Source organism: Oncorhynchus keta, chromosome 37, assembly GCF_023373465.1.
Source record: "Oncorhynchus keta strain PuntledgeMale-10-30-2019 chromosome 37, Oket_V2, whole genome shotgun sequence".
Lineage (NCBI taxonomy): Eukaryota > Metazoa > Chordata > Actinopteri > Salmoniformes > Salmonidae > Oncorhynchus > Oncorhynchus keta.
The window spans coordinates 428,495-455,805 of NC_068457.1; the positions used below are offsets into that span (position 1 = coordinate 428,495).

At 42.3% G+C, this 27,311-nt stretch overlaps 1 protein-coding gene across 3 annotated transcripts in view; it reads right to left on the reverse strand.

Annotated features, from left to right (window-relative positions):
* Positions 1-8,210: 8,210 nt before the first annotated feature.
* Positions 8,211-27,311, reverse strand: part of LOC118370033 (matrilin-4-like) — a 62,542-nt gene continuing 43,441 nt past the window's right edge. For all 3 annotated transcript variants that reach the window (XM_052498955.1, XM_035754788.2, XM_035754790.2), the window contains exons 9-13: positions 15,218-15,340; positions 13,667-14,071; positions 13,211-13,363; positions 12,806-12,910; positions 8,211-9,355 (exon numbers count right to left, since the gene is read on the reverse strand). In XM_052498955.1, coding sequence (XP_052354915.1) covers positions 9,297-9,355; positions 12,806-12,910; positions 13,211-13,363; positions 13,667-14,071; positions 15,218-15,340 — 845 coding nt within the window. In that variant the 3' untranslated portion in view covers positions 8,211-9,296. The remainder of the gene's footprint in view (positions 9,356-12,805; positions 12,911-13,210; positions 13,364-13,666; positions 14,072-15,217; positions 15,341-27,311) is intronic.

Here is a 27,311-nt window from a genome sequence, read left to right on the forward strand (position 1 = left end):
TTCATATAAGGAAATCAGTCAATTGAAATTATGCCCTAATCTATGGATTTCACATGACTGGGAGTACAGATATTCATCTGTTGGTCAGAAGATATATACAGTATATAAAAAAAAGTAGGGGTGTAGATCAGAAAACCAGTCATGCAGCGCAACACATCTCCTTCGCATAGAGTTGATCAGGCTGTTGCTTGTGGCCTGTGGAAAGTTGTCACACTCCTCTTCAATGGCTGTGCAAAGTTGCTGGATATTGGTGAGAACTGGAACACGCTGTCGTAAACGTCGATCCAGAGAATCCTAAACATGCTCAATGGGTGACATGTCTGGTGAGTATGCTGGCCATGGAAGAACTGGGACATTTTCAGCTTCCAGGAATTGCGTGCAGATCCTTGGGACATGGGCCCGTGCATTATCATGTTGAAACATGAGGTGATGGAGGTGGATGAATGGCACAACAGTGGGTCTCAGGATCTGGTCACGGTATCTCAGTGCATTCAAATTGCCATCGATAAAATGCAATTGTGTTCGTTGTCCGTCGCTTATGCCTGCCCATACCATAACCCCACTGCCATTAGGGGGCACGTTGACATCAGCAAACTGTTCGCCCACACATTTTAAAACGGGATTCATCCATGAGGTGCACGCTTCTACAGCGTGTCAGTGGCCATCAAAGGTGAGCATTTGCCCGCTGAAGTTGGTTACGACACTGAACTGCAGTCAGGACAAGACCCTGGTGAGGATGACGAGCATGCAGATGAGCTTGCCTGAGATGGTTTCTGACAGTTTGTGCGGAAATTATTTGGTTGTGCAAACCCACAGTTTCATCAGCTGTCCAGGTGACTGGTCTCAGACGATCCCGCATGTGAAGAAGTCAGATGTGGATGGTCTGGCGTGGTTAAACGTGGTCTGCAGTTGTGAGAGTGGTTGGACGTACTGTCAAATTCTCTAAACGACATTGGAAGCGGCTTATAGTAGAAAGATAAAACATTCAATTCTCTGGCAACAGCTTTGGTGGACATTCCAACAGTCAGCATGACAATTGCAAGATCCGTCAAAACTTATGACATCTGTAGCATTGTGGTCCCCAGCACAAGGTCCACCTGTGTAATGATCATGCTGTTTAATCAGATTCTTGATAGGCCACATCTGTCAGTTTTTTTTAAATTTCACCTTTATTTAACCAGGTAAGGTAGTTGAGAACAAGCATAGCAGTTCGACACATACAACAACACAGAGTTACACATGGAATGAACAAAACATACAGTCAATAAGTTAGAAAAAAAGTAGAAAAAAAGAAAACAAAGTCTATATACAGTTAGTGCAAATTAGGTAGATAAGGCAATAAATAGGCCATGGTGGTGAAGTAATTACAATATGGCAATTAGACACTGGAATGGTAGATGTGCAAAAGATGGATGTGCAAGTAGAGATACTGTGGTGCAAAATGAGCAAAATAAATAAATACAGTATGGGGATGAGGTAGATAGATGGGCTGTATACAGATGGGGTATGAACAGGTGCAGTGATCTGTGAGCTGCTCTGACAGCTGGTTCTTAAAGCTAGTGAGGGAGATGGGAATCTCCAGCTTCAGTGATTTTTGCAGTTCGTTCCAGTCAGTGGCAGCAGAGAACTGGAAGGAGAGGAGGAATTGGCTTTGGGGGTGACCAGTGAGATATACCTGCTGGAGCGCCTGATACGAGTGGGTGCTGCTATGGTGACCAGTGAGCTGAGATAAGGCAGGGATTTACCTAGCAGAGACTTGTAGATAACCTGTAGCCAGTGGGTTTGGCGACGAGTATGAAGCGAGGGCCAGCCAACGAGAGAGTACAGGTCACAGTGGTGAGTAGTGTATGGGGCTTTGGTGGCAAAATGGATGGCACTGTGATAGACTACATCCAGTTTGCTGAGTAGAGTGTTGGAGGCTATTTTATAGATGTCATCGCCGAAGTCAAGGATCAGTAGGATGGTCAGTTTTACGAGGGTATGTTTGGCAGCATGAGTGAAGTAAGCCGATTCTAGATTTAATTTTTGATTGGAGATGCTTAATGTGAGTCTGGAAGGAGAGTTTACAGTCTAGCCAGACACCTAGGTATTTGTAGTTATCCACGTATTCTAAGTCAGAGCCGTCCAGAGTAGTGATGCTGGTTGGGCGGGCAGGTGCGGGCAATGATCGGTTGAATAGCATGCATTTAGTTTTATTTGCATTTAAGAGCAATTGGAGGCCACGGAAGTAGAGTTGTATGGAATTGAAGCTCATCTGGAGGTTAAAACCTCTTAAGGATAGGCGGGACGCAAATGTCTCAACTGGCCAATTGCCAGGGGAAATGCAGAGTGCCAGATTCAAATAAAATGCTATAACATTCAAACTTTCATTAAATCACACATGTAAGATATTCAATTAAAGCTACACTCGTTGTGAAACCAGCCAACGTGTCGAATTTTAAAAAGGCTTTTCGGCGAAAGCAGAAGAAGCTATTATCTGATAGCCTGCACCATCTGCACCAGCAGTGAACAAAAGAGCTAGCAGGCGCTACACAAAATGCTGAAATAAAATATAAAACATGCATTACCTCTTTTGTTGGCACTCCAATATGTCCCATAAACATCACAATTGGTCCTTTTGTTCGATTAATTCCATCCATATATATTCAAAATGTCAATTTATAAAGCGAGTTTTATCCAGAAAAAAACTGCTTACAAAAACGCAATGTCAGTACAAAATATTTCAAAAGTTGCCTATAAACTTTGCCAAAATATTTCAAACTACTTTTGTAATACAACTTTAGGTTTTTAAACGTTAATAATTGATCAAATTGTAGACAGGGCAATCTGTATTCAATACAGCAAGTAAACAAAACACGCAACATTTTCCCTCTTGTGTAACTATCAACAGTGTAACGTTGTTCCAGGATGTACCTCTTCTTCGTTGCACCAATGATTAACTCCAACCCAATTCCAAAGACTGGTGACATCCTGTGGAAGTCGTAGGAACTGTAAAGTGGGCGCTATCAAATTTCCCTTGGCAAAGACAACTGAGGGAACGGTCAGAGGAAAAAAATAATAATAATCTGAACAGTTTCTCCTTGGGGTTTTGCCTGCTACATAAGTTATGTTATAGTCACATACATGATTGAACCAGTTTTAGAAACTTCAGAGTGTTTTCACAGTGTAATCATATGCATATAATATATTCATGGCATGATTAGCAGGAAGTTGAAATTATGCACACTATTTATCAAAAAGTGGAAATGCTGCCCCCTATCCTTATTAAGGACCTTGAGCGTGGCTGAGGTGCACCCATGACCAGCTTGGAAACCAGATTGCATAGTGGAGAAGGTACGATGTGATTCAAAATGGTCAGTAATCTGTTTGTTAACTTGGCCTTCGAAGACCTTAGAGATGCAGGGTAGGATACATATAGGTCTGTAGCAGTTTGGGTCTAGAGTGTCTCCCACTTTGAAGAGGGGGATGACCGCAGCAGCTTTCCAATCTTTGGGAATCTCAGACGATACGAAAGAGAGTTTGAACAGGCTAGTAATAGGGGTTGCAACAATTTCGGCAGATCATTTTAGAAAGAGAGGGTCCAGATTGTCTAGCCCGGCTGATTTGTAGGGGTCCAGATTTTGCAGCTCTTTCAGAACATCAGCTATCTGGATATGGGTGAAGGAGAAATGGTGGGGGCTTGGGATGGTTGCTGTGGAGGGTGCCGGGCAGTTGACCCGGGTAGGGGTAGCTAGGTAGGGGTAGCTAGGTGGAAAGCATGGCCAGCCGTAGAGAAATGCTTCTTCAAATTCTCAATTTTAGTGGATTTGTCGGTTGTAACAGTGTTTCCTCGCCTTTTACGGTTGCAGAAGTCAACAAATGAGGGAGCCTGGGGGATGGGAGTGGAGGTTGACACAGCAGGCCCTGGATTAACCTATACATTACCAGAGCAACAGAGGAGGAGTTGGATAAGGGTACGGCTAAAGGCTAACAGAACTGGATGTCTAGTATGTTCAGAACAGCGAGTAAAAGGAGCAGATTTCTGGGCACGGTAGAATATAATCAAGGCATAGTAGGATGTGAATACAGTGGGGGTAAACCTGTACATATAGTGATAATGAAAGAGATATTGTCTCTAGAAATAGCATTTAAACGAGGTGATGTCACTGCGTGTGTGGGAGGTAGAACTAAATTGTTAGCCGAGGCGTGTTGAGCAGTGCTAGAGACTCTACAGTGAAATAAAACAATAGTTACAAACCAGAACAGCAATCGACACGGCATGGTGACGTTAGGGAAAAGCATGCGTAGCCGGGTGATCATACAAGTCCAGTGCGTGGCTTCAGGCAGCTAGCGGGACGGGGCTAGCAGGCTAACAGAAAGGCCTTAGAGGGATGACGCGACGGAGGAAAGTTGTGGCTCCCTCGTGCAAGATACATCAGCGGACGGATCAGCAGGGCTCCGTGTGGTAAACCAGGCCAATTGGCAAAATATGTATAGTGGCCGAAGAAATATGTCCGAAGGGCCTCTTAAGCCAGCAGTCCAATGTACTTTAGATAGCTAGCAGGCCGCAGATTAGCGGCTGTGCGTTCAGGGGTCGTTAGCCGCTATAATTCCAGGTGGGGATTTTTTTTTATCATAATAAAAAAAATAAAAAAATAGGTTCAGAGCTTGCAGTAGGAATCCGGAGATATGGAGAAGAATAAGTTCGACTAGCTCTGGTTTGAGTCGCGCTGTACAGACTGGCGAGAGTTGTCCGGGATAAAGGTAGCTGATGACCGCTAGCAAAGGATAGCTGACTGCTAGCTAGTGGCTTCGGAATGGATTCGATGGGCCTCGTAAGCCAACAGTTCCTTGTGCTCTAGACAGCTAGCATTCAGGGGACGTTTGCTGCGAAGGTCAGAAGGTGAGAAGGTTCAGAGCTTGCGATAGGAATCTGGGGATATAGAGAGAAAAATGGGTCCGGTATGCTCTGGTTGAATCACGTTGTACAAACTGGCAAGAGCTTTCCGAGCTAGGGGTTAGCTGATGACGGTTAGCTGGCTAATTTATGTTGAAGAGATTCCAGTAATAGAGGCAGAGAAAAATACAGGTCCTTACCACATTGGGTGAGGCGGGTTGCAGGAGAGTATTTTGAAGTAAGGATTTAGAAAAATATAAAAAGATATGCGAAGAAAAATATTTGCAAATATATATACATGGGACACGACAAGACGAAGGACAAATACGTCTGACTGCAACGCCATCTTGGATTATCAGGTGGATGGATTATCTTGGCAAAGGATAAATGCTCACTAACAGGGATGTACAAAAAAATTGTGAACACATTTGAGAGAGGGATCTTTTATTTCAGCTGATGAAACATTGAACCAACATGCTGTGTTTTTGGTTTTGTTCAGTTTTTAAGGAAACATGCGTATGTATGGCATGCGCCAAGTTTATAAATATCAATATTTTTGTGCTTGTGCAGTCTTTTCAGAAACAGCGCAGCAGATACTAGTGTAAAATGTATGCAACGATTATAATTGAGGCCCCTGGGTGGTAGACTTGTTCTCACTGAAGTGCAATACCCCTCATATACCAGTAGGAGGCAATGCTCAGGAATCGTTGGACTGTAACTTCCCATTTTATTACAATAAACATATTTATTTAGGTTGGTAGCATGACATTGAAACAATGAATTTGATTTAAACATAACATTTTACTGTCAACATTTAAACAAGGTGAAATAAAATATGTCTAATCAAGTACATAATTCAACATCATTTCAACCACCAAGTAAGTATATACAGTTGAAGTCGGAAGTTTACATACACTTAGGTTGGAGTCATTAAAACTCATTTTTCAACCACTCCACAAATGTCTTGTTAACAAACTATAGTTTGTCTACATCTACTTTGTGCATGACACAAGTCATTTTTCCAACAATTGTTTACAGACAGATTATTTCACTTATAATTCACTGTATAACAATTCCCACCGGGTCAGAAGTTTACATACACTAAGTTGACTGTGCCTTTAAACAGCTGGTAAAATTCCAGAAAATGATTTCATGGCTTTAGAAGGTTCTGATAGGCTAATTGACATCATTTGAGTCAATTGGAGGTGTAGTTGTGGATGTATTTCAAGGCCTACCTTCAAACTCAGTGCCTCTTTACTTGACATCATGGGAAAATCAAAAGAAATCAGCCAAGACCTCAGAATTTTTTTTGTAGACCTCCACAAGTCTGGTTCATCCATGGGAGCAATTTCCAAAAGCTCGAAGGTACCAGGTTCATCTGTACAAACAATATTACGCAAGTATAAACACCATGGGACCGCGCAGCCATTATACCGGTCAGGAAGGAGATGCGTTCTGTCTCCTTGAGGTGAATGTACTTTGGTGCGAAAAGTGCAAATCAATCTCAGAATAAAGGACCTTGTGAAGATGCTGGAGGAAACAGGTACAAAAGTATCTATATCCACAGTAAAACGAGTCCTATATTGGCATAACCTGAAAAGCGGCTCATTAAGGAAGAAGCCACTGCTCCAAAACCGTGATAAAAAAAGACAGACTACAGTTTGTAACTGCACATGGGGACAAAGATGGTACTTTTGTCCTCTGGTCTGATGAAACAAAAATTGAAATGTTTGGCCATAATGACCATCGTTATGTTTGGAGGAGAAAGGGGGAGGCTTGCAAGTCGAAGAACACCATCCCAACCGTGATGCACGGGGGTGGCAGCATCACGTTGTGAGGGTGCTTGCTGCAGGAGGGACTGGTGCACTTCACAAAATAGATGGAATCATGAGCAAGGGAAATTATGTGGATATAGGTCTTCCAAATGGACAATGACACCAAGTATACTTCCAAAGTTGTGGCCATCACAAAGCCCTGACCTCAATCCCATAGAAAATTTGAAATTGAAAAAACGTGTGCGAGCACGGAGGCCTACACACCAGCTCTGTCAGGCGGAATGGGCCAAAATTCACCCAACTTATTGTGGGAAGCTTGTGGAAGGCTACCCGAAACATTTGACCCAAGTTAAACAATTTAAAGGCAATGCTACCAAATACTAATTAATATATAATAATAATATAATAATAATAATAATAATATATGCCATTTAGCAGACGCTTTTATCCAAAGCGACTTACAGTCATGTGTGCATACATTCTACGTATGGGTGGTCCCGGGAATCGAACCCACTACCCTGGCGTTACAAGCGCCATGCTCTACCAACTGAGCTACACAAGGACCACATAATTGAGGGTATGTAAACTTGTGACCCACTGGGAATGTCATGAAAGGAATAAAAGCTGAAATACATCATTCTCCCTACCTTTATTCTGATATTTCACATTCTTAAAATTAAGTGGTGATCCTAACTGACCTAAGACAGAGAATGTTTACTAGGATTAGATGAAACTGAGTTTAAATGTATTTGCTTATGGTGTATGTAAACTTCTGACTTCAACTGTATATTGAATATAGGATGAAAAAGATTTTCTTTGTTTCTTTATGGAATTCTCTACAGAATTTCAATATATACTGTACATAGATACTTTTTTCAAAACCAATGTATTTTCCACATTGATTCCATGACACAATACGTTAACAAATTACGCTGCAACAACGTCGATTCAACCAGTGTGTGCCCGGTAGGTTGCTACTATGCTGTGTGCCAAAACATCATTGTCTGAGCTCCTCTGTTTCCTGCGCTCACTTGACAATGTTACATCAGTCTGAAAACTTTAGAGGCAATTTGTTGTTGAAAAGCATTTGCTTATGTTCTTCCAAAGCTTCGTGTGAGAGTCGAAGGCCAGGCTACCTTTTGGGACAATTAACATTTCTTCACCAAGGCTTGGGGGGGATCATCTGGCATTTCACATTCTCCAGAGTCTTGGCTAGAAGTCAACAAACACGGCAATGGAAAGAGGAGCTCACCCCCATTAGCCTTAATTAGAAGGTACTTACAAAGGTCATCCATGGTGGAACACTTGTTGTGAAAAGAACACAAGGTATCCCAGGGACTTATTAGACCCTCTATGGAGATAGGAACTGAAGTTCATCATCATAAAGTATGTCTCTGTTTGATAACGATAATGAAGAAAGATCCCATTACACATCACTCGTAAATTTAGTCCCTTGGGGGTACACACCATAACACATCTCTGATCAATTACAGGGTGACTGCTCTCAGGTTGCAATGATCCTACGATTCTGTTTAGAGTTATGAAGAAACAACACAGCGAACAATTTAGTCTTTATTGCCGTCTGTGCCAGAATACAGAGAGCCTTTGAACATAACAAAAAAAGGTTATTAGAAATATACAAAAACTACAGGTAACCAAATATAGGGTTATAAATCTTTCCATCACATGGTCGTTTAATACAAGACTAAACAAAGAATAACAAGAAACTTAAAAGGCCCTCTTGTTCAGTTACATATCTCAGTGACATTCTCTCTGTCCCTCAAACATGCAGTAAAATGCATAACAGAGAGGGATAATTCATTGAACTGTAAAAAGCTCAATCGATTTAAAATTAAACCATAGCAAAAGGTGGGGTATAAACTTCGCTTTGTTTTTGGTGGTATTTTGATTTCACATAATATATCATCAGTAAAGTCATTACCTAATTCAATGTCATACATAGTTCCCCTGTAAGACAATTAATGTGATCAAGTTAATACAGTACTTGATCTCATCCTCTTGACAGTCATGTTTTGATCTGGGTAATTGGGTGATGCTTGGTTTCACTTTTGTAAATCCAGGAACCATTATTTGTACTCTTTTTGATGCTGCTATTGTTCATTCCTCTACAAATATTGCATTATATTACTTTCTACGAATCACTGATTGGTGCTTTGAATTGACCTAGGCTAGATCATAAGGACTGCTAATATTAACACTTCTTAATTTCTCTTTTCTCAGATATCTACTGCCGGTATAAAATATGGCTATAAATACATCACATTTAACAAACTATATAAAACAGATCAAGTATAAATAGGGCACAAAGAAACTGGTATCTGGTGTGTCAATGGAAAAATACTGTGTTTAAGTTATAAACAATGGCTGTACTTTCTAGTTGCCTGTGCTTACGTCTACAGTAAGTAGTGTGCCAACTGTTCCTATTGATGTGTTTGACATGACTTAAGTCCAGTGCATTCATGCTCTGATACGAGATACTCTACATGAAATATTGTTTTGGGTAATTTACATCATGGATATTCAACATTGACAGGACTTGTTTTTCCCATTACATTCTTGACAGGAAGAGTCCTCTATACTCAATGCATCTCCACATCCTTGTTGGGTTACATGGTTGACTCTCCTCATTTCCGTGACAGCAGCTGGTTCTCCAAGTCCTCCAATCGAGCAGTCATCCCCGCCAGTAGAAAAGGGTTAAGGAAATAAACACATCATTCCATTTTATGGTCAAATGGGCTGAACGAATGAAGTTGAGCTGAGTTGAATGATATTGTAGTAGAAGAATCATATGGCTTTTTTTATGGGATTAATTTTGGTCCGAATCCTAAATGTGTGCACTAAACTTGGACTTTGGCATAAATCATGGATTGATGTTGATGGGAAGATCTGTGCAAAAACTTGAGTTACAGACACTGACGTATATGGGCCAACAGTATATCACTTAAATGCATATATATATTAGGTACCTAAAGTATAGTGCCTTTGGAAAGTATTCGGACCACTTTACTTTTTCCACATTCTGTTAGGTCAAAACTTTATTCTAAAATTGATTAAATTGTTGTTGATTTTTCGATTCAATCTACACGCAATACCCCATAATGACAAAGCAAAAACAGTTTATACATTTTTGCTAATTTATAAATAATAACATTTCTGAAATATCACATATACATAAGTATTCAGACCTTTACTCAGTACTTTGTTGAAGTGCCTTTGGCAGTGCTTACAGCCTCGAGTCTTCTTGGGTATGACGCTACAAGCTTGACACCTGTATTTGGGGAGTTTCTCCCATTCTCCTCTGCAGATCCTCTCAGCTCTGTCAGGTTGGATGGGGATCGTTGCTGCACAGCTATTTTTAGGTCTCTCCAGAGATGTTAGATCGGGTTCAAGTCCGGGCTCTGGCTGGGCCGCTCAAGGACATTCAGAGACTTACCCCGAAGCCACTCCCATGTTGTCTTGGCTGTGTACTTAGGGTAGTTGTCCTGTTGGAAAGGGAACCTTTGCCCACTTGTCTGAGACCCTGAGTGCTCTGGAGCAAGTTTTCATTAAGGATCACTCTGCACTTTTCTCTGTTCATCTTTGCCTCAATCCTGACTAGTCTCCCAGTCCCTGCCACTGAAAAATATCCCCACACTATCATGCTGCCACCACCATGCTTCACCGTAGAGATGGTGCCAAGCTTCCTCCACACGTGACGCTTGGCATTCAGGCTAAAGAGTTCAATCTTGGTTTCATCAGACCAGAGAATCTTATTTCTCATGGTCTAAGAGTCTTTAGGTGCCTTTTGGAGAACTCCAAGGGGGCTGTCATGTACCTTTTATTGAGGAGTGGATTTCGCCTGGTCGCTCTACCATAAAGGCCTGATTGGTGGAGTGCTGCAGAGATGGTTGTCCTTCTGGAAGGTTCTTCCATCTCCACAGAGGAACTCTAGAGCTCTGTCAGAGTGACCATCGGGTTCTTGGTCACCTCCCTGATCAAGACCCTTCTCTCCCGATTATTCAGTTTTGCCATGCGGCCAACTCTAGGAAGAGTCTTGTGGTGGTCGTTCCAAACTTCTTCCATTTAATATCGATGGAGGCCACAGTGTTCTTGGGGACATTCAAAGCTGCAGAAATGTTTTGGTACCCTTCCCCAGATCTGTGCCTGGACACAATACTGTCTCAAAGCTCTATGGATAATTCCTTCAACCTCATGGCTTGATTTTTGCTCTGACATACAATGTCAACTGTGGGACCTTATATAGACAGATGTGTGCCTTTTAAATATCATGTCCAATCAAGTTGTAGAAACATCTCAAGGAAACATCTCGAGGATGATCAGTGGAACAGGATGCACTTGAGCTCAATTTTGAGTCTCAGAGCAAAGGGTCTGAATACTTTTCTAAAAACCTGTTTTCGCTTTGTCATTATGGGTTATTGTGTGTAGATGATTTCGAAAAATGTAATCTATTTTAGAATAAACCTGTAACGTAACAAAATGTGGAAAAGTCAGGGGGTCTGAATTCTTTCTGAAGGCACTAACAACTTTATGGTTTAAAAACACATTTATATAAACTACATAAACTATTTTGTTATAGTAATTGTTATCACAAAACTGTAAAATGTTAGGACAAAATAAGGTACTATCTGAAATATCTGGATCAATAGCCATCAGTAAATCTAATCTACTAGCACAAATGTTATAATGGGCGCTGCACAAAAAAATATGTTCTCCCAATGAAAAGTAGCCATGTGCACAGTCAATCAAAAGATACTTATGTGCAATAGCATGATGGAGACTGACGAGGAATTCCACTGCAACAGAAGTGCCATTGTAACTCCTCATCACCTCTATCCCTAAGCATTTACAAGGAAAAAAACAATTGGTCTTTGAAACGTTGTCCTTTCAGATAGTGTTCCCTCTTTGGACGAATCTGTTTCTAGAGCCTTTGAGTAAACAGTGATCCACTTTACACAGTGATGAATATATTAGGTATGCTACGCTTAAGTTAAAAGTGATAGTTTACCATGTAGACCAGAACAGACATGGTCATGCTTTACTGACTCAGAACTGATACATGTTTTTTCATGAATGTTACCTTTTACCGTTTATGAAAGTGATAAGAATCCAACACAAATATATACATATGAGTTTAACCAAATCTTTCTTTTCATTTTGGGCTGGATTCCCGGACACAGTTTTAAGCCTAGTCCTGGAATAAAAAGCATGCTTAATGAAGAATCTCCATTGAAAAACATTTTAGTCTAGTACTAAGCTTAATCTGGGTCCAGGAAACTGGACATTAATGTATATGTTGATAACTGTTTTGAGTATTCATTGTGCCCTTTGATGTCCAATCATTTTTAATATTGTCCAGAGAGCTAAGTAATAATTTAACCAGGGACAGCAAACACGGGTTGATTTTATTTTCAGGCCAATTTTCTGTCTTTGTGGAGACAAAAACAAATGTATGTGGACCACACCACACATAGTGGGGGGAAGATTGTGGCAAGTGCAAAATAAAATAAATAGACTAGAGGAACAGGCACCCTGACAAGTATAAAATGAACAATATTTGGGTGTGTGTTAGCTTTGTCTCAACTACGAGTGTGTATATAAGTCATGCTTATATACTATTCTGCCTGCGGCTATGGAATCCTGACCTGTTCACCGGACATGCTACCTGTCCCAGACATGCTGTTTTCAACTCTCTAGAGACAGCAGGAGTGGTAGAGATACTCTTAATGATCGGCTATGAAAAGCCAACTGACATTTACTCCTGAGGTGCTGACTTGCTGCACCCTCGACAACTACTGTGATTATTATTATTTGACCATGCTGGTAATTTATGAACATTTGAACATCTTGGCCATGTTCTGTTATAATCTCCACCCGGCACAGCCAGAGGAGGACTGGCCACCCCTCATAGCCTGGTTCCTCTCTAGGTTTCTTCCTAGGTTTTGGCCTTTCTAGGGAGTTTTTCCTAGCCACCGTGCTTCTACACCTACATTACTTGTTGTTTGGGATTTTAGGCTAGGTTTCTGTACAGCACTTTGAGATATGAGCTGATGTACGAAGGGCTATATAAATACATATGATTTGATTTGCCACAAAGTTCACCTTAAATTAACAGGAACTGTATATAAAAGGATATGTTTTGTTGTCAGCTGCTCCAGTGTGGTCATTGTGGCTTGCTGGAACTCAACCAGACTCTCACAGGCACATGGGTTTTTTACCTCAATCTCTCCCTGGCTCTCCTCTGAAAACAAACATTTACAGAGCAACTCATTCATCCCACCCCTTCCTGGTACCCAATGGGAATCAAACCCACAACCCTGGTGTTGCAAGCGCCATGCTCAACCAACTGAGCCACAGGGGATCACATACACATTGTGAAAAAAAGTAACTTTCTCTCCAAATGACGAAATGTAAGGAGGTGTCTATTCTGTAAAAAGTATTTAACCTCATCTTCTCGATCAATCTTTGCCTGACTAGATGGTGCTCTAAAATAACACGTTCTGATTATGTTGTGATTTGCTTTGATCATAGAATAGAATACCTGCACAGATGTTGAGCTTGAGGTTCTCTGCTATCTGGTTGATGAAAGTGAAGTCAGTGGTATAAAAGAAGTGCTTGTCGTGTGGCTCCGAGGCAATCTCGCGCAGCTCATCCTCCACGGCCTTCCCAACGCCAACAGCATACATAGTGATACCTGGCACACAGGACAAAGCAGTTTCTCACTGAAGGGGTGGATGAAGTCCTGAATTGTATTTGATTGCAAGCACTGTTTTGTTGAAACATCCAGCCACACACCAAAGTAGTGAATGGCAGTCGATTTGGACATGATTTGTTGTCTTTAAGTAGTAGGCTTTCACATTTCATAACCATGTTATATGAGCTCTCATTATAGAAAGATAATCAAATCTTAATGTTCTTGGTCTTATGGAAACATGACTGCAGAAGCTTTATGATACATTAGGCAAATAAATTACAGCCCTTGTGTCATCTACAGTACCTGCTTCTTTGGCTTTCTTGGCCCACTCGGTGATGTCATCTTGAGAGCGGCCGTCAGTGAAGACCAGGCCCACACGAGGGACATTCTTGCGGGCACCCTCGGCCTCTGAGAAGCTGTTCTCTACCATATGCTTGAGAGCTAGGCCCGTCATGGTGCCCTTCTCCATGTACTCCACATTCATCACCGCCTTCTTGATGTCAACCGCCGTCTGGTACATGTTGAGGGAGAACTCGGTTCGTACGCGACTGGAGTACTGCACTAGGCCCACTCGTGTCCCGTGTGCCGACACGTCCAGGGAGTCCACCACCTGGTTTACAAACTGCTTTACCAGCTCAAAGTTCTGGGGACGCACACTCTTGGAGCCGTCGATGAGGAGGACCAGGTCAATGTTGGCTGATCTGCAGGCTGGGTGGGACAAGGGGCGAATCAGGGTACTTTTCATACAGTAACATGCCCTTGTTGCATTTACCATGCATGGATTGTTGGTCTTTCATAAAACACTGTGGGATTCATCAGAAACAACAGCTCCTTTGGCAGTGTTCTCTTGATGAAGAAAAGGCTTTTTAAAAATATTTTTCCCTGTAAAAATTAACAAACTTACAAAGAGGGAAAGACGTAGGAGGGCTATTCGTACCAAACTTTAAATTGTATTTCCAGGCAACATTTCGCCCCATCCTAATTTGGTTTAGAGATGATTCTTCTGCCCCCTTGCTGAGTATAGAGAGACATGGAAGAGGTGTTCATCACTGATATATCCCTTTAACAATGTAAACTATGCTTTGGTCCTATTAGTGCTAACACAATTTCAATTGGTGCAAAATGAAATGCTATGCTCCGCTATTTGACAATAATGCTTTGTGGTCTGGAGAGCAGTATTTTGCATCCCCCAAATAGTCCAAATGTGGAATCCGTACCCTTGCTGATATCATGGACAGCAATGGTTTGAGAACATTCCAAACACATTACAAATCAAATAATTTTTTCTGTATTTACAATTTAGGTCAGCTATGCTGGACTATGGAGTCCCTTGGGAAACCCAACTACTGACCACCCAATGACGGGATTTATAAATACATTATCTGGGATGGTGACATGTTGGCTGGGCGGGGTTGGGAGAACGAGATGAAAGGTTGGGGGTAGAGGCCACCTTCTTTTTTATTTTCCTGTTTATACTGAATTTATTATTACTTAAACTTTTGAGTGGTAGCCTATGGGTAATGGATCATGTACCTGTAACCTACCGAACAAAAATAATACACTGTGGAATGTGCAGTTATTATGCATTTTAACAGGTCCTTACTGTAAAACTTTCTCAATTACTTACATGGCTAAATATTTTATTTTGCAAGAGGTTTTATTTGTAGGTTATGCAATTCCAGTCCTAGTCCTGGAGCACATTAGATATTAGATATGATTTTCTAGATACTACAGAGGGACAACTGAATGGTAGTAGTTGTATAGAGCCATTGCATCCTGGTGAACCACAGGAGTTTTAGAGGGTATTAGAGGATATTCATTATTGTATTCAGTGGGTGTGTGAGGTATACTTACTTCCGCAGCCTTTGCCATCCTCCGCCAGTAGCTGTGCCTCAGGACAGATGCAGTAGTAGGATCCTGGTGTGCTGACACACTGGTGCTCACAGCCATGCACCACTGTGTTACACAGGTCAAGATCTGTGGAGGACAAACACACATGGAGAGACTGACAAACTGAGGGGCAATGGATGAGAAGTGTGTAGTGTCATAGGTTATGTCCGGGATCAATGGAACACGATGGGTTCAAATAAAATGTGTATTGTTAGGAATACTTTAGTTGCTTTTGATTGAGCTTGCTTGGAGCACTTCAACCAATGACCAATCCCAAATGTGCAAACTGGCACTCCTGACAGGCACAATCAAGTGCTAAAAATATTACAAAGAAAACACATACTATTTGAACCCAGGTCTGATCAAAAATATCAACAAAATCCTGTTGTGTGCAAGTAATAAGGACAGCAAATATGTATTTTGAGCTTGATAAGTACAGGATAGTATGTAGATTTGTTGAGTTTGCAATGTTCACCACAAATCTCACGCAGCAGCCGCCTTAAATACGCTGTTGTATACATATGTCCCTATGTATTCTACTGTTTGGCCTGATGATGGCCTCACTAACTTGAGTTTGAAGTGTTGCATTCACAGCTGAAGGTGCATGGGGAGGCGATACAGATCTGCTTACAGTCATGCACGCATGTCTATCATTGTATCATACAAACAGATACATTGATTACAGCTTGAAGGGAAGGTTGTGGTTTCATGCCCAGGATTCTTCTATTGTTTGAGACGTTCTATACCAACTTGGACTCTCAAGTATTCCTAAGGAAGATCATACTTCTTGGGGATTGTTTTGCCAGGGTCGGCCAGGACCACAACATTTGAAGAGGCATGATAAGAAGGAAGGTGTCAGCAATACCAACTCAAATGGAGTTATTCTCCTAACCAAATTTGTAGAATATGACCTTGTCATCTTGAATCAAAAAAACAAATTCAAAACATCCTGGATGCATCCACACAATGGCATATCATTGGCTATGTCATTGTCTGAGGTAAGGATTGTTGTGTTGTGAACATCCCAAGAGCGATGACGAGTCCCAGCAACTTTTGGAAAGTACAGATCATCCCTTGATCCGCTCCATTATGTCCAGTAGACTAATGAATAAAAAGGGTGAAAATTAGGGCCAAGACGTCTGAGAGATACCAGCAAACTGCAACACCTCAGGATGCACCTCTTGGTGCTGAATTCCCCAAAGAATAACCTGAGGATATCGAAACATACTGGAGCATGCTCAAGTCCACCATGCTCAACACCTTCAAGAATACCATTGTCTATGAGATCAAAAAGCACAAGGACTGATTTGATAACATGACCGAACTTGTATAACCCATCGACACAAAACCAATAAACGTTTGCGCTTGACAGAATGACATAAGATTTTAAGCTAAAAGAGAGACTCACCGCAGAGCGAAGGTAAATGTCCATCCTTGAGTGAGGAACTCAAACACAGGAAAGGCACTGGAGATCCTAAATCTGATGGACCCTGTCGATACCAGAGGCTTCTTCCATGCCACCAAGGCATTATACAAACCCAGTTACTGTAGCCTAAACCCATTCCGCTCCAAAGATGGACATAAGCTGCTGAATGATGATGAATCAATGAAATCCTGGTGGAAAGAACACCTAGAAGCACTCTTCAAACCGAAGTACAACCGTTGAGATGTAGATCATCGACCAAAACCTTCAGCAACTCATAAAGGTAGACATGGGTGAATCACCTAGCAAGCAGGACGTACAAGATGCCACCCAGAAGGTAAGAAATGACAAGGCCACATACATGATCCTGAGAGCTCTTACACCACATACTGTACATGCCTTGCTCTGGTACGGGAATATCATTCCCACACAAATCAAGGACACCCTGATTGTTACCATCTTTAAAACGGAGGTTAAGAAAGTGTGTTCTTTCTCCTTTACACCAGTAGGAAAATAAAGACTCCTACTCCTCCCAGAATCGCATTGCGGCTTTCGTACAACCAGAGGCACAACAGACATGCGAGGAGCAAAAGCAAACAATTTACATGGCCTTTATGACCTTACAAAAGTATTTGAATCTATGAACTATGATGCCCTTTGGCTGACAAACTCACCAGGGTACTGTGATCATTAACAGTGGTGCTAAAAGGTCATCCTTAAAGATGAAACCTGGGGTGAAACTGGATCATTGTCCCCACCCATTCTTCATTGCTGCCATCGTTCACCCTACAGCTCAAATCTGTTTCAGGGAGTCCAAACCTAAACAAATTCAAGACAAACAGCAAATAGGTTTTCATCATGGAGCTCCGGTATGCACATGACAATGCCATATCTGCCCACTTGGAAGAACACATACTGGGCATCCTGGATGCCTTCGCAAAGATGTACACAGTCCTAGTTCTGGCACTAAACATAAAAAAGACACCAAGCCCGACCTGGCAATACCAGACAAGACAACACAGGCCACAACAATATATATTGACAATATCACCCCCGTAAATGTGGATCACTTTCAATACCGTGGCAGCTTTCTCTCAATACCGTGGCAGCTAAATTAGCTGTGGAGCATTTGCCAGACTGTGGAAATTAGTGTTTGACTATGGTGATATTCAGGTCACAACTTAATAATTAAGTCCTCATCTACAAAGCTGTAGTTCTTCCAACCCTACTTTATGGGGAAACCAAAACCACGTACAGTAAGCACCACCAAAGATTCCTCTGCAAAATCATGAAGATAAGATGGGAAGACAGGTGCACCAACACCTGTGTCCTGAAGGAGTGTGGTAGCAGAATCAGAATTAGTTAGGTAACATTGATAAATAAGATGTCTATTTATATAATAATGCTTATGTGATATATTTGTCATTAGAATGTCTTCTTTTGGATAATACTGTTGGCAGTTTGCAGTAATCCCTTCTCTGCTAGGGCTTAGTCACTTGGGCCCCAGAGAGGGGAGAGGTCAGGCTTGTCTTCTTATGGGAATGTGTCTGTAACTATTACATGTCCCCTCTGAGGTTGCCCTTATCTTGATTTAGTATATGACCTAAGAGGCTCACTGTCTTTTCTGATCTTGTCCAGGAGGGGTGTATTTGATATACAGTGGGGCAAAAAAGTATTTAGTCAGCCACCAATTGTGAAAGTTCTCCCACTTAAAAAGATGAGAGAGGCCTGTAATTTTCATCATAGGTACATGTCATTTTCTGGATTTTTTTCTTCTCATTTTGTCTGTCATAGTTGAAGTGTACCTATGATGAAAATTACTGGCCTCTCTCATCTTTTTAAATGCGAGAACTTGCACAATTGGTGGCTGACTAAATACTTTTTTGCCCCACTGTATGCCATTGGATGGGGTAATGTTTTTGGTTCTAAGTGGTACCAAGAACGAGATAATAACTTAGTTTAGGAGACCAAACTGAACGAAAATGTATAGTCAATGCTGTCTGGCTATGTGTGTCTTTGCTATAAAGGATCTCAGTTGCCAATATGTAAGCACTCTCTGAGAATTAATTTATAGACACCGAATTGATCTGAGAGTCACAGGGCTTTGGTGAAGCTCATATAATTAAAGATGGACTTTATGATAACTCTGACTTGTGTGTGGTTTGCTCTCATGATTTGGTAACACAGGAAAGTTCCTCGACAGGAGGCAAACATAAACACTTCTTGATGCACCCATCCCATTAGCGGGATAATTTTCGTCAACATCCGCTGAATTGCAGAGCGCCAAATTCAAATTAAATTACAAAAAATATTACATTTTCATGAAATCACAAGTGCAATATAGCAAAACACAGCTTAGCTTGTTGTTAATCGACCTGTCGTGTCAGATTTCAAAAAAGCTTTTTGGTGAAAGCATACCAAGCGGTTATGTAAGGACATCTCTCTCAGCAGACAATACATTACAAACAGCTAGCAGCCATCTTCGGATGTTTGCACTCACGAGACTCCCAGTTACCCAATAAATGTTCCTTTTGTTCCATAAAGATTATTTTATATCCAAAATGCCTCCATTTGGTTGGCGTGTTAGGTTCAGCAATCCACAGGTTCGAGCGGTCACGACCGTGCAGACGAAAATTCCAAATAGTATCCGTAAAGTTCGAAGAAACATGTCAAACGTTTTTTATAATCAATCCTCAGGTTGTTTTTACAATATATAATCAATAATATTTCAACCGGGCTGTAGCTTCTTCAATAGGAGAGAGAGAGAAAACGTCTGCTCCAAGCTGTTGCACATGCAAAATGCTGCTGGCACCCAGCCATCCAATGACACAATGTGATCTTTCTCAAAATAAAAGCATGAAACTATGTCTAAAGATTGTTCACACCATGTGGAAGCCATAGGAAAATAATCTGGTTGATATCTCTTTAAATGGAGCGAAGGCAGGCAACGGAACAGAGAGCTTTCAGGAAAAACAGCACTTCCGGTTTGGATTTTGGTCAGGTTTGCGCCTGCAATATCAGTTCTGTTATACTCACAGACAATATTTGGACAGTTTTGGAAACTTTAGGGTGTTTTCTATCATTATAATTACATGCATATTCTAGATTCTGGGCCTGAGAATTAGGCAGTTTCATTTGGGTATGTTTTTCATCCAAACATCAAAATACTGCCCCCCTACACTCAACATATTAAACCCTTGTAAGTCTAAACCCTTGGTTCACAATATCTACTAAGCTAACATATGGAATTGTTTTAAGATGGTCATATGATGGATCATTTAGCTATTTGATCAGAAATTTTAGGACCCCTGTAGGTATATTTAAAAAAAATAAAAAAATAAAAGGCCTTTACTGTCATAGCCCATACAAATGTGAATAACACATTTATAAAACAGACAGTAAAAATAATAACAATGAGGAATAAGGTTTTGAAGTGTCTGTCTTATGTCTAGGAGATATATATACAGTATAAGCAACTCAGGATTTTTTTTTTGACCCAAATTTGACCCAAATTTACCCACTTTGGCTATGGAACTTCTTACACCTTATTCACATTGTGCCATTTATATGGTCCGGTACTGGGTTACCGAATGACGACTCCCCTGAAGGTTGTGTGCGTCGTAGAGCAAAATAAGTGAGTGCTAATTGTTACTGAGAGTCATACCTGTCGGTGTTGTTGTTGCTCAAACATTTCTGTCTGGACAGTCAGTTTCCAAAATTAGGTCGTAGGCATCAGAAAGTTCAGACAACTGCCGTAAAGCTTGTGGATGTTGTAGAGCAAAAATAACAACATGGGGTGATGAGTTGCTAGCTCAAACGGTTCGGGTTTACCAGACAATTTCGTGATGATTGTGTTGTTCAGATCAAATCAAATCAAATCAAATGTATTTATATAGCCCTTCGTACATCAGCTGATATCTCAAAGTGCTGTACAGAAACCCAGCCTAAAACCCCAAACAGCAAACAATGCAGGTGTAAAAGCACGGTGGCTAGGAAAAACTCCCTAGAAAGGCCAAAACCTAGGAAGAAACCTAGAGAGGAACCGGGCTATGTGGGGCGGCCAGTCCTCTTCTGGCTGTGCCGGGTAGAGATTATAACAGAACATGACCAAGATGTTCAAATGTTCATAAATGACCAGCATGGTCGAATAATAATAAGGCAGAACAGTTGAAACTGGAGCAGCAGCACAGTCAGGTGGACTGGGGACAGCAAGGAGCCATCATGTCAGGTAGTCCTGGGGCACGGTCCTAGGGCTCAGGTCCTCCGAGAGAGAGAAAGAAAGATAGAATTAGAGAGAGCATATGTGGGGTGGCCAGTCCTCTTCTGGCTGTGCCGGGTGGAGATTATAACAGAACGTGGCCAAGATGTTCAAATGTTCATAAATGACCAGCATGGTTGAATAATAGTAAGGCAGAACAGTTGAAACTGGAGCAGGAGCATGGCCAGGTGGACTGGGGACAGCAAGGAGTCCTCATGTCAGGTAGTCCTGGGACATGGTCCTAGGGCCCAGGCCAGTTGAAACTGGAGCAGCAGCATGGCCAGGTGGACTGGGGACAGCAAGGAGTCATCATGTCAGGTAGTCCTGGGGCATGGTCCTAGGGCTCAGGTCCTCCGAGAGAGAGAAAGAAAGAGAGAAGGAGAGAATTAGAGAACGCACACTTAGATTCACACAGGACACCGAATAGGACAGGAGAAGTACTCCAGATATAACAAACTGACCCTAGCCCCCCGACACATAAACTACTGCAGCATAAATACTGGAGGCTGAGACAGGAGGGGTCAGGAGACACTGTGGCCCCATCCGAGGACACCCCGGACAGGGCCAAACAGGAAGGATAAAACCCCACCCACTTTGCCAAAGCACAGCCCCACACCACTAGAGGGATATCTTCAACCACCAACTTACCATCCTGAGACAAGGCCGAGTATAGCCCACAAAGATCTCCGCCACGGTAACCCAAGGGGGGCAACCCAGACAGGCCGACCACAACAGTGAATCAACCCACCCAGGTGACGCACCCCCAGGGACGGCACGAGAGAGCCCCAGCAAGCCAGTGACTCAGCCCCCGTAACAGGGTTAGAGGCAGAGAATCCCAGTGGAAAGAGGGAACCGGCCAGGCAGAGACAGCAAGGGCGGTTCGTTGCTCCAGAGCCTTTCCGTTCACCTTCCCACTCCTGGGCCAGACTACACTCAATCATATGACCCACTGAAGAGATGAGTCTTCAGTAAAGACTTAAAGGTTGAGACCGAGTTTGCGTCTCTGACATGGGTAGGCAGACCGTTCCATAAAAATGGAGCTCTATAGGAGAAAGCCCTGCCTCCAGCTGTTTACTTAGAAATTCTAGGGACAATTAGGAGGCCTGCGTCTTGTGACCGTAGCGTACGTGTAGGTATGTACGGCAGGACCAAATCAGAGAGGTAGGTAGGAGCAAGCCCATGTAATGCTTTGTAGGTTAGCAGTAAAACCTTGAAATCAGCCCTTGCTTTGACAGGAAGCCAGTGTAGAGAGGCTAGCACTGGAGTAATATGATCAAATTGTTTGGTTCTAGTCAGGATTCTAGCAGCCGTATTTAGCACTAACTGAAGTTTATTTAGTGCTTTATCCGGGTAGCCGGAAAATAGAGCATTGCAGTAGTCTAACCTAGAAGTGACAAAAGCATGGATTAATTTTTCTGCATCATTTTTGGACAGAAAGTTTCTGATTTTTGCAATGTTACGTAGATGGAAAAAAGCTGTCCTTGAAATGGTCTTGATATGTTCTTCAAAAGAGAGATCAGGGTCCAGAGTAACGCCGAGGTCCTTCACAGTTTTATTTGAGACGACTGTACAACCATTAAGATTAATTGTCAGATTCAACAGAAGATCTCTTTGTTTCTTGGGACCTAGAACAAGCATCTCTGTTTTGTCCGAGTTTAATAGTAGAAAGTTTGCAGCCATCCACTTCCTTATGTCTGAAACACATGCTTCTAGCAAGGGCAATTTTGGGGCTTCACCATGTTTCATTGAAATGTACAGCTGTGTGTCATCCGCATAGCAGTGAAAGTTTACATTATGTTTTCGAATAACATCCCCAAGAGGTAAAATATATAGTGAAAACAATAGTGGTCCTAAAACAGAACCTTGAGGAACACCGAAATGTACAGTTGATTTGTCAGAGGACAAACCATTCACAGAGACAAACTGATATCTTTCCGACAGATAAGACCTAAACCAGGCCAGAACATGTCCGTGTAGACCAATTTGGGTTTCCAATCTCTCCAAAAGAATGTGGTGATCGATGGTATCAAAAGCAGCACTAAGGTCTAGGAGCACGAGGACAGATGCAGAGCCTCGGTCCGATGCCATTACAATGTCATTTACCACCTTCACAAGTGCCGTCTCAGTGCTATGATGGGGTCTAAAACCAGACTGAAGCATTTCGTATACATTGTTTGTCTTCAGGAAGGCAGTGAGTTGCTGCGCAACAGCCTTCTCTAAAATCTTTGAGAGGAATGGAAGATTCGATATAGGCCGATAGTTTTTATATTTTCTGGGTCAAGGTTTGGCTTCTTCAAGAGAGGCTTTATTACTGCCACTTTTAGTGAGTTTGGTACACATCCAGTGGATAGAGAGCCATTTATTATGTTCAACATAGGAGGGCCAAGCACAGGAAGCAGCTCTTTCAGTAGTTTAGTTGGAATAGGGTCCAGTATACAGCTTGAAGGTTTAGAGGCCATGATTATTTTCATCATTGTGTCAAGAGATATAGTACTAAAACACTTGAGCGTCTCTCTTGATCCTAGGTCCTGGCAGAGTTGTGCAGACTCAGGACAACTGAGGTTTGGAGGAATACGCAGGTTTAAAGAGGAGTCCGTAATTTGCTTTCTAATAATCATAATCTTTTCCTCAAAGAAGTTCATGAATTTATCACTGCTAAAGTGAAAGTCATCCTCTCTTGGGGAATGCTGCTTTTTAGTTAGCTTTGCCACAGTATCAAAAAGGAATTTCGGATTGTTCTTATTTTCCTCAATTAAGTTAGAAAAATAGGACGATCGAGCAGCAGTAAGGGCTCTTCGGTACTGCACGGTACCGTCCTTCCAAGCTAGTCGGAAGACTTCCAGTTTGGTGTGGCGCCATTTCCGTTCCAATTTTCTGGAAGCTTGCTTCAGAGCTCGGGTATTTTCTGTGTACCAGGGAGCTAGTTTCTTATGAGACATTTTTTTAGTTTTTAGGGGTGCAACTGCATCTAGGGTATTGCGCAAGGTTAAATTGAGATCCTCAGTTAGGTGGTTAACGGATTTTTGTCCTCTGGCGTCCTTGGGTAGGCAGAGGGAGTCTGGAAGGGCATCAAGGAATCTTTGTGTTGTCTGTGAATTTATAGCACGACTTTTGATGTTCCTTGGTTGGGGTCTGAGCAGATTATTTGTTGCAATTGCAAACGTAATAAAATGGTGGTCCGATAGTCCAGGATTATGAGGAAAAACATTAAGATCCACAACATTTATTCCATGGGACAAAACTAGGTCCAGCGTATGACTGTGACAGTGAGTGGGTCCAGAGACATGTTGGACAAAACCCACTGAGTCGATGATGGCTCCAAAAGCCTTTTGGAGTGGGTCTGTGGACTTTTCCATGTGAATATTAAAGTCACCAAAGATTAGAATATTATCTGCAATGAATACAAGGTCTGATAGGAATTCAGGGAACTCAGTGAGAAACGCTGTATATGGCCCAGGAGGCCTGTAAACAGTAGCTATAAAAAGTGATTGAGTAGGCTGCATAGATTTCATGACTAGAAGCTCAAAAGACGAAAACGTCATTTTTTTTTTTTTTTGTAAATTGAAATTTGCTATCGTAAATGTTAGCAACACCTCCGCCTTTGCGGGATGCACGAGGATATGGTCACTAGTGTAGCCAGGAGGTGAGGCCTCATTTAACACAGTAAATTCATCAGGCTTAAGCCATGTTTCAGTCAGGCCAATCACATCAAGATTATGATCAGTGATTAGTTCATTGACTATAATTGCCTTTGAAGTAATAATAATAATATATAATATAATATATGCCATTTAGCAGACGCTTTTATCCAAAGCGACTTACAGTCATGTGTGCATACATTCTACGTATGGGTGGTCCCTAGAAAGGGGATCGAACCCACTACCCTGGCGTTACAAGCGCCATGCTCTACCAACTGAGCTACAGAAGGACCACCCTCTAACATTAAGTAGCCCTATTTTGAGATGTGAGGTATCATGATCTCTTTCAGTAATGACAGGAATGGAGGTGGTCTTTATCCTAGTGAGATTGCTAAGGCGAACACCGCCATGTTTAGTTTTGCCCAACCTAGGTCGAGGCACAGACACAGTCTCAATGGGGATAGCTGAGCTGACTACACTGACTATGCTAGTGGCAGACTCCACTATGCTGGCAGGCTGGCTAATAGCCTGCTGCCTGGCCTGCACCCTATTTCATTGTGGAGCTAGAGGAGTTAGAGCCCTGTCTATGTTGGCAGATAAGATGAGAGCACCCCTCCAGCTAGGATGGAGTCCGTCACTCCTCAGCAGGTCAGGCTTGGTCCTGTTTGTGGGTGAGTCCCAGAAAGAGGGCCAATTATCTACAAATTCTATCTTTTGGGAGGGGCAGAAAACAGTTTTCAACCAGCGATTGAGTTGTGAGACTCTGCTGTAGAGCTCATCACTCCCCTAACTGGGAGGGGCCAGAGACAATTACTCGATGCCGACACATCATTCTGGCTGATATGCACGCAGAAGCTATGTTGCGCTTGGTGATCTCTGACTGTTTCATCCTAACATCGTTGGTGCCGACGTGGATAACAATATCTCTATACTCTCTACACTCGCCAGTTTTAGCTTTAGCCAGCACCATCTTCAGATTAGCCTTAACGTCGGTAGCCCTGCCCCGGGTAAACAGTGTATGATCGCTGGATGATTCGCTTTAAGTCTAATACTGCGGGTAATGGAGTAGCCAATGACTAGAGTTTTCAATTTGTCAGAGCTAATGGTGGGAAGCTTCGGCGTCTCAGACCCCGTAACGGGAGGAGTAGAGACCAGAGAAGACTCGGCCACTGACACCGACCCGCTGCTTAATGGGGAGAACCGGTTGAAAGTTTCTGTCTGCTGAATGAGCGACACCGGTTGAGCGTTCCTACAGCATTTCCTTCCAGAAACCGTGAGAAAGTTGTCCGGCTGCGGGGACTGTGCCAGGGATTTATACTACTATCTGTACTTACTGGTGGCACAGACGCTGTTTCATCCTTTCCTACACTGAAATTACCCTTGCCTAACGATTGCGTCTGAAGCTGGGCTTGCAGTACAGCTATCCTCGCCGTAAGGCGAGCACAGCGGCTGCAATTAGAAGGCATCATGTTAATGTTACTACTTAGCTTCGGCTGTTGGAGGTCCTGACGAATCGTGTCCAGATAAAGCGTCCGGAGTGAAAAAGTTGAGGAAAATAAATAAATATATGAACGGTAATTAAAAAGTGAAACCCGTAAAGTTGTCAGGTAGCAAAATAGGTTGGCAACAAAACGCACAGCAATTCGAAAACAAGCCTGCAAGTTGTGACCGGAAATGACGTCGACCAATAAAGGACTGGGAACTATAGGCTGATCCTCTCATGTGTAGAAAAACACAGCTTTCACAAGCTCCATGTTATGGAATTGTCACGAATCCCGCTTCCTGAGTCTGTGTTTGCCTGTGTTTCTGTCCTGGAGTGTGTTTCCGGTGTCCTGGAATGCACCCTGTCTGGTTGCCGGGCGAATTAGCTTGTTGGGAGATCGATGTTCACCCGCACCTGTATAATATATATATATAAAAATCCCATCAGTAATCTGCACACCTGTCCTGATCAGTCACCTCTCCCCTTCAAAAGCTCTGACCTGACATCCATTCCCTGCCGGATCGTTAGCCATGAACAGTATGTTGTGCCATAGAATCAGCCTCAAGTTGGATAGAATTTGTTTTGTTGTTTTTTACATATTGCTTGCCTTAAACTTACCTCCGTTTGTTCTGTCTTCAGTTACTCACCCGGATCATTTACCCCATTCCCGCCTGGTCGTCGGAGGATTCCGCTACCCCATTGGATCCACCTATTTACTCCCATCAACTCACCCCCGCTGCCCGCTACGCCACCTGGATATATCTACCCATTCACATTCACTTGTAAATAAATACTCACCTTCTTCCTACTCTCCTTGTCCTGGTCTGCTTCTGGGTTCGATTTTGAAAAGAATGTGACAGGAATGGGCACAAGCTTTATATCGATGGAAAATGGGTATTGAGCTGCAGCCACCAAAATAAACGATAAGTCTCTAACATAAACACACAGGAAGCTATTCAATATTCAAAATGACGTGAAGTATTGACTCGTGTTTTTTGAAAGCATCACCACTACCATCACCAGCTCACTAGTATAAGTCCTGTACTCCCAGCTAACCGTAAAGCAATTTGGTGGACAGAAGAAACGCTACAAGTACCAACCTGAAAAAGTGCCCTGTCAACACCACTAATTAGGAGGACAATGCATAGGACAGAACCACATGGCGGAAGACGGTCAACAAGGGAGTTACACTACAAGAACTCTGCCACTCCACAGAAGACAAGTGACAACAATGTAAGGAGAGCTTTACCTCCAAG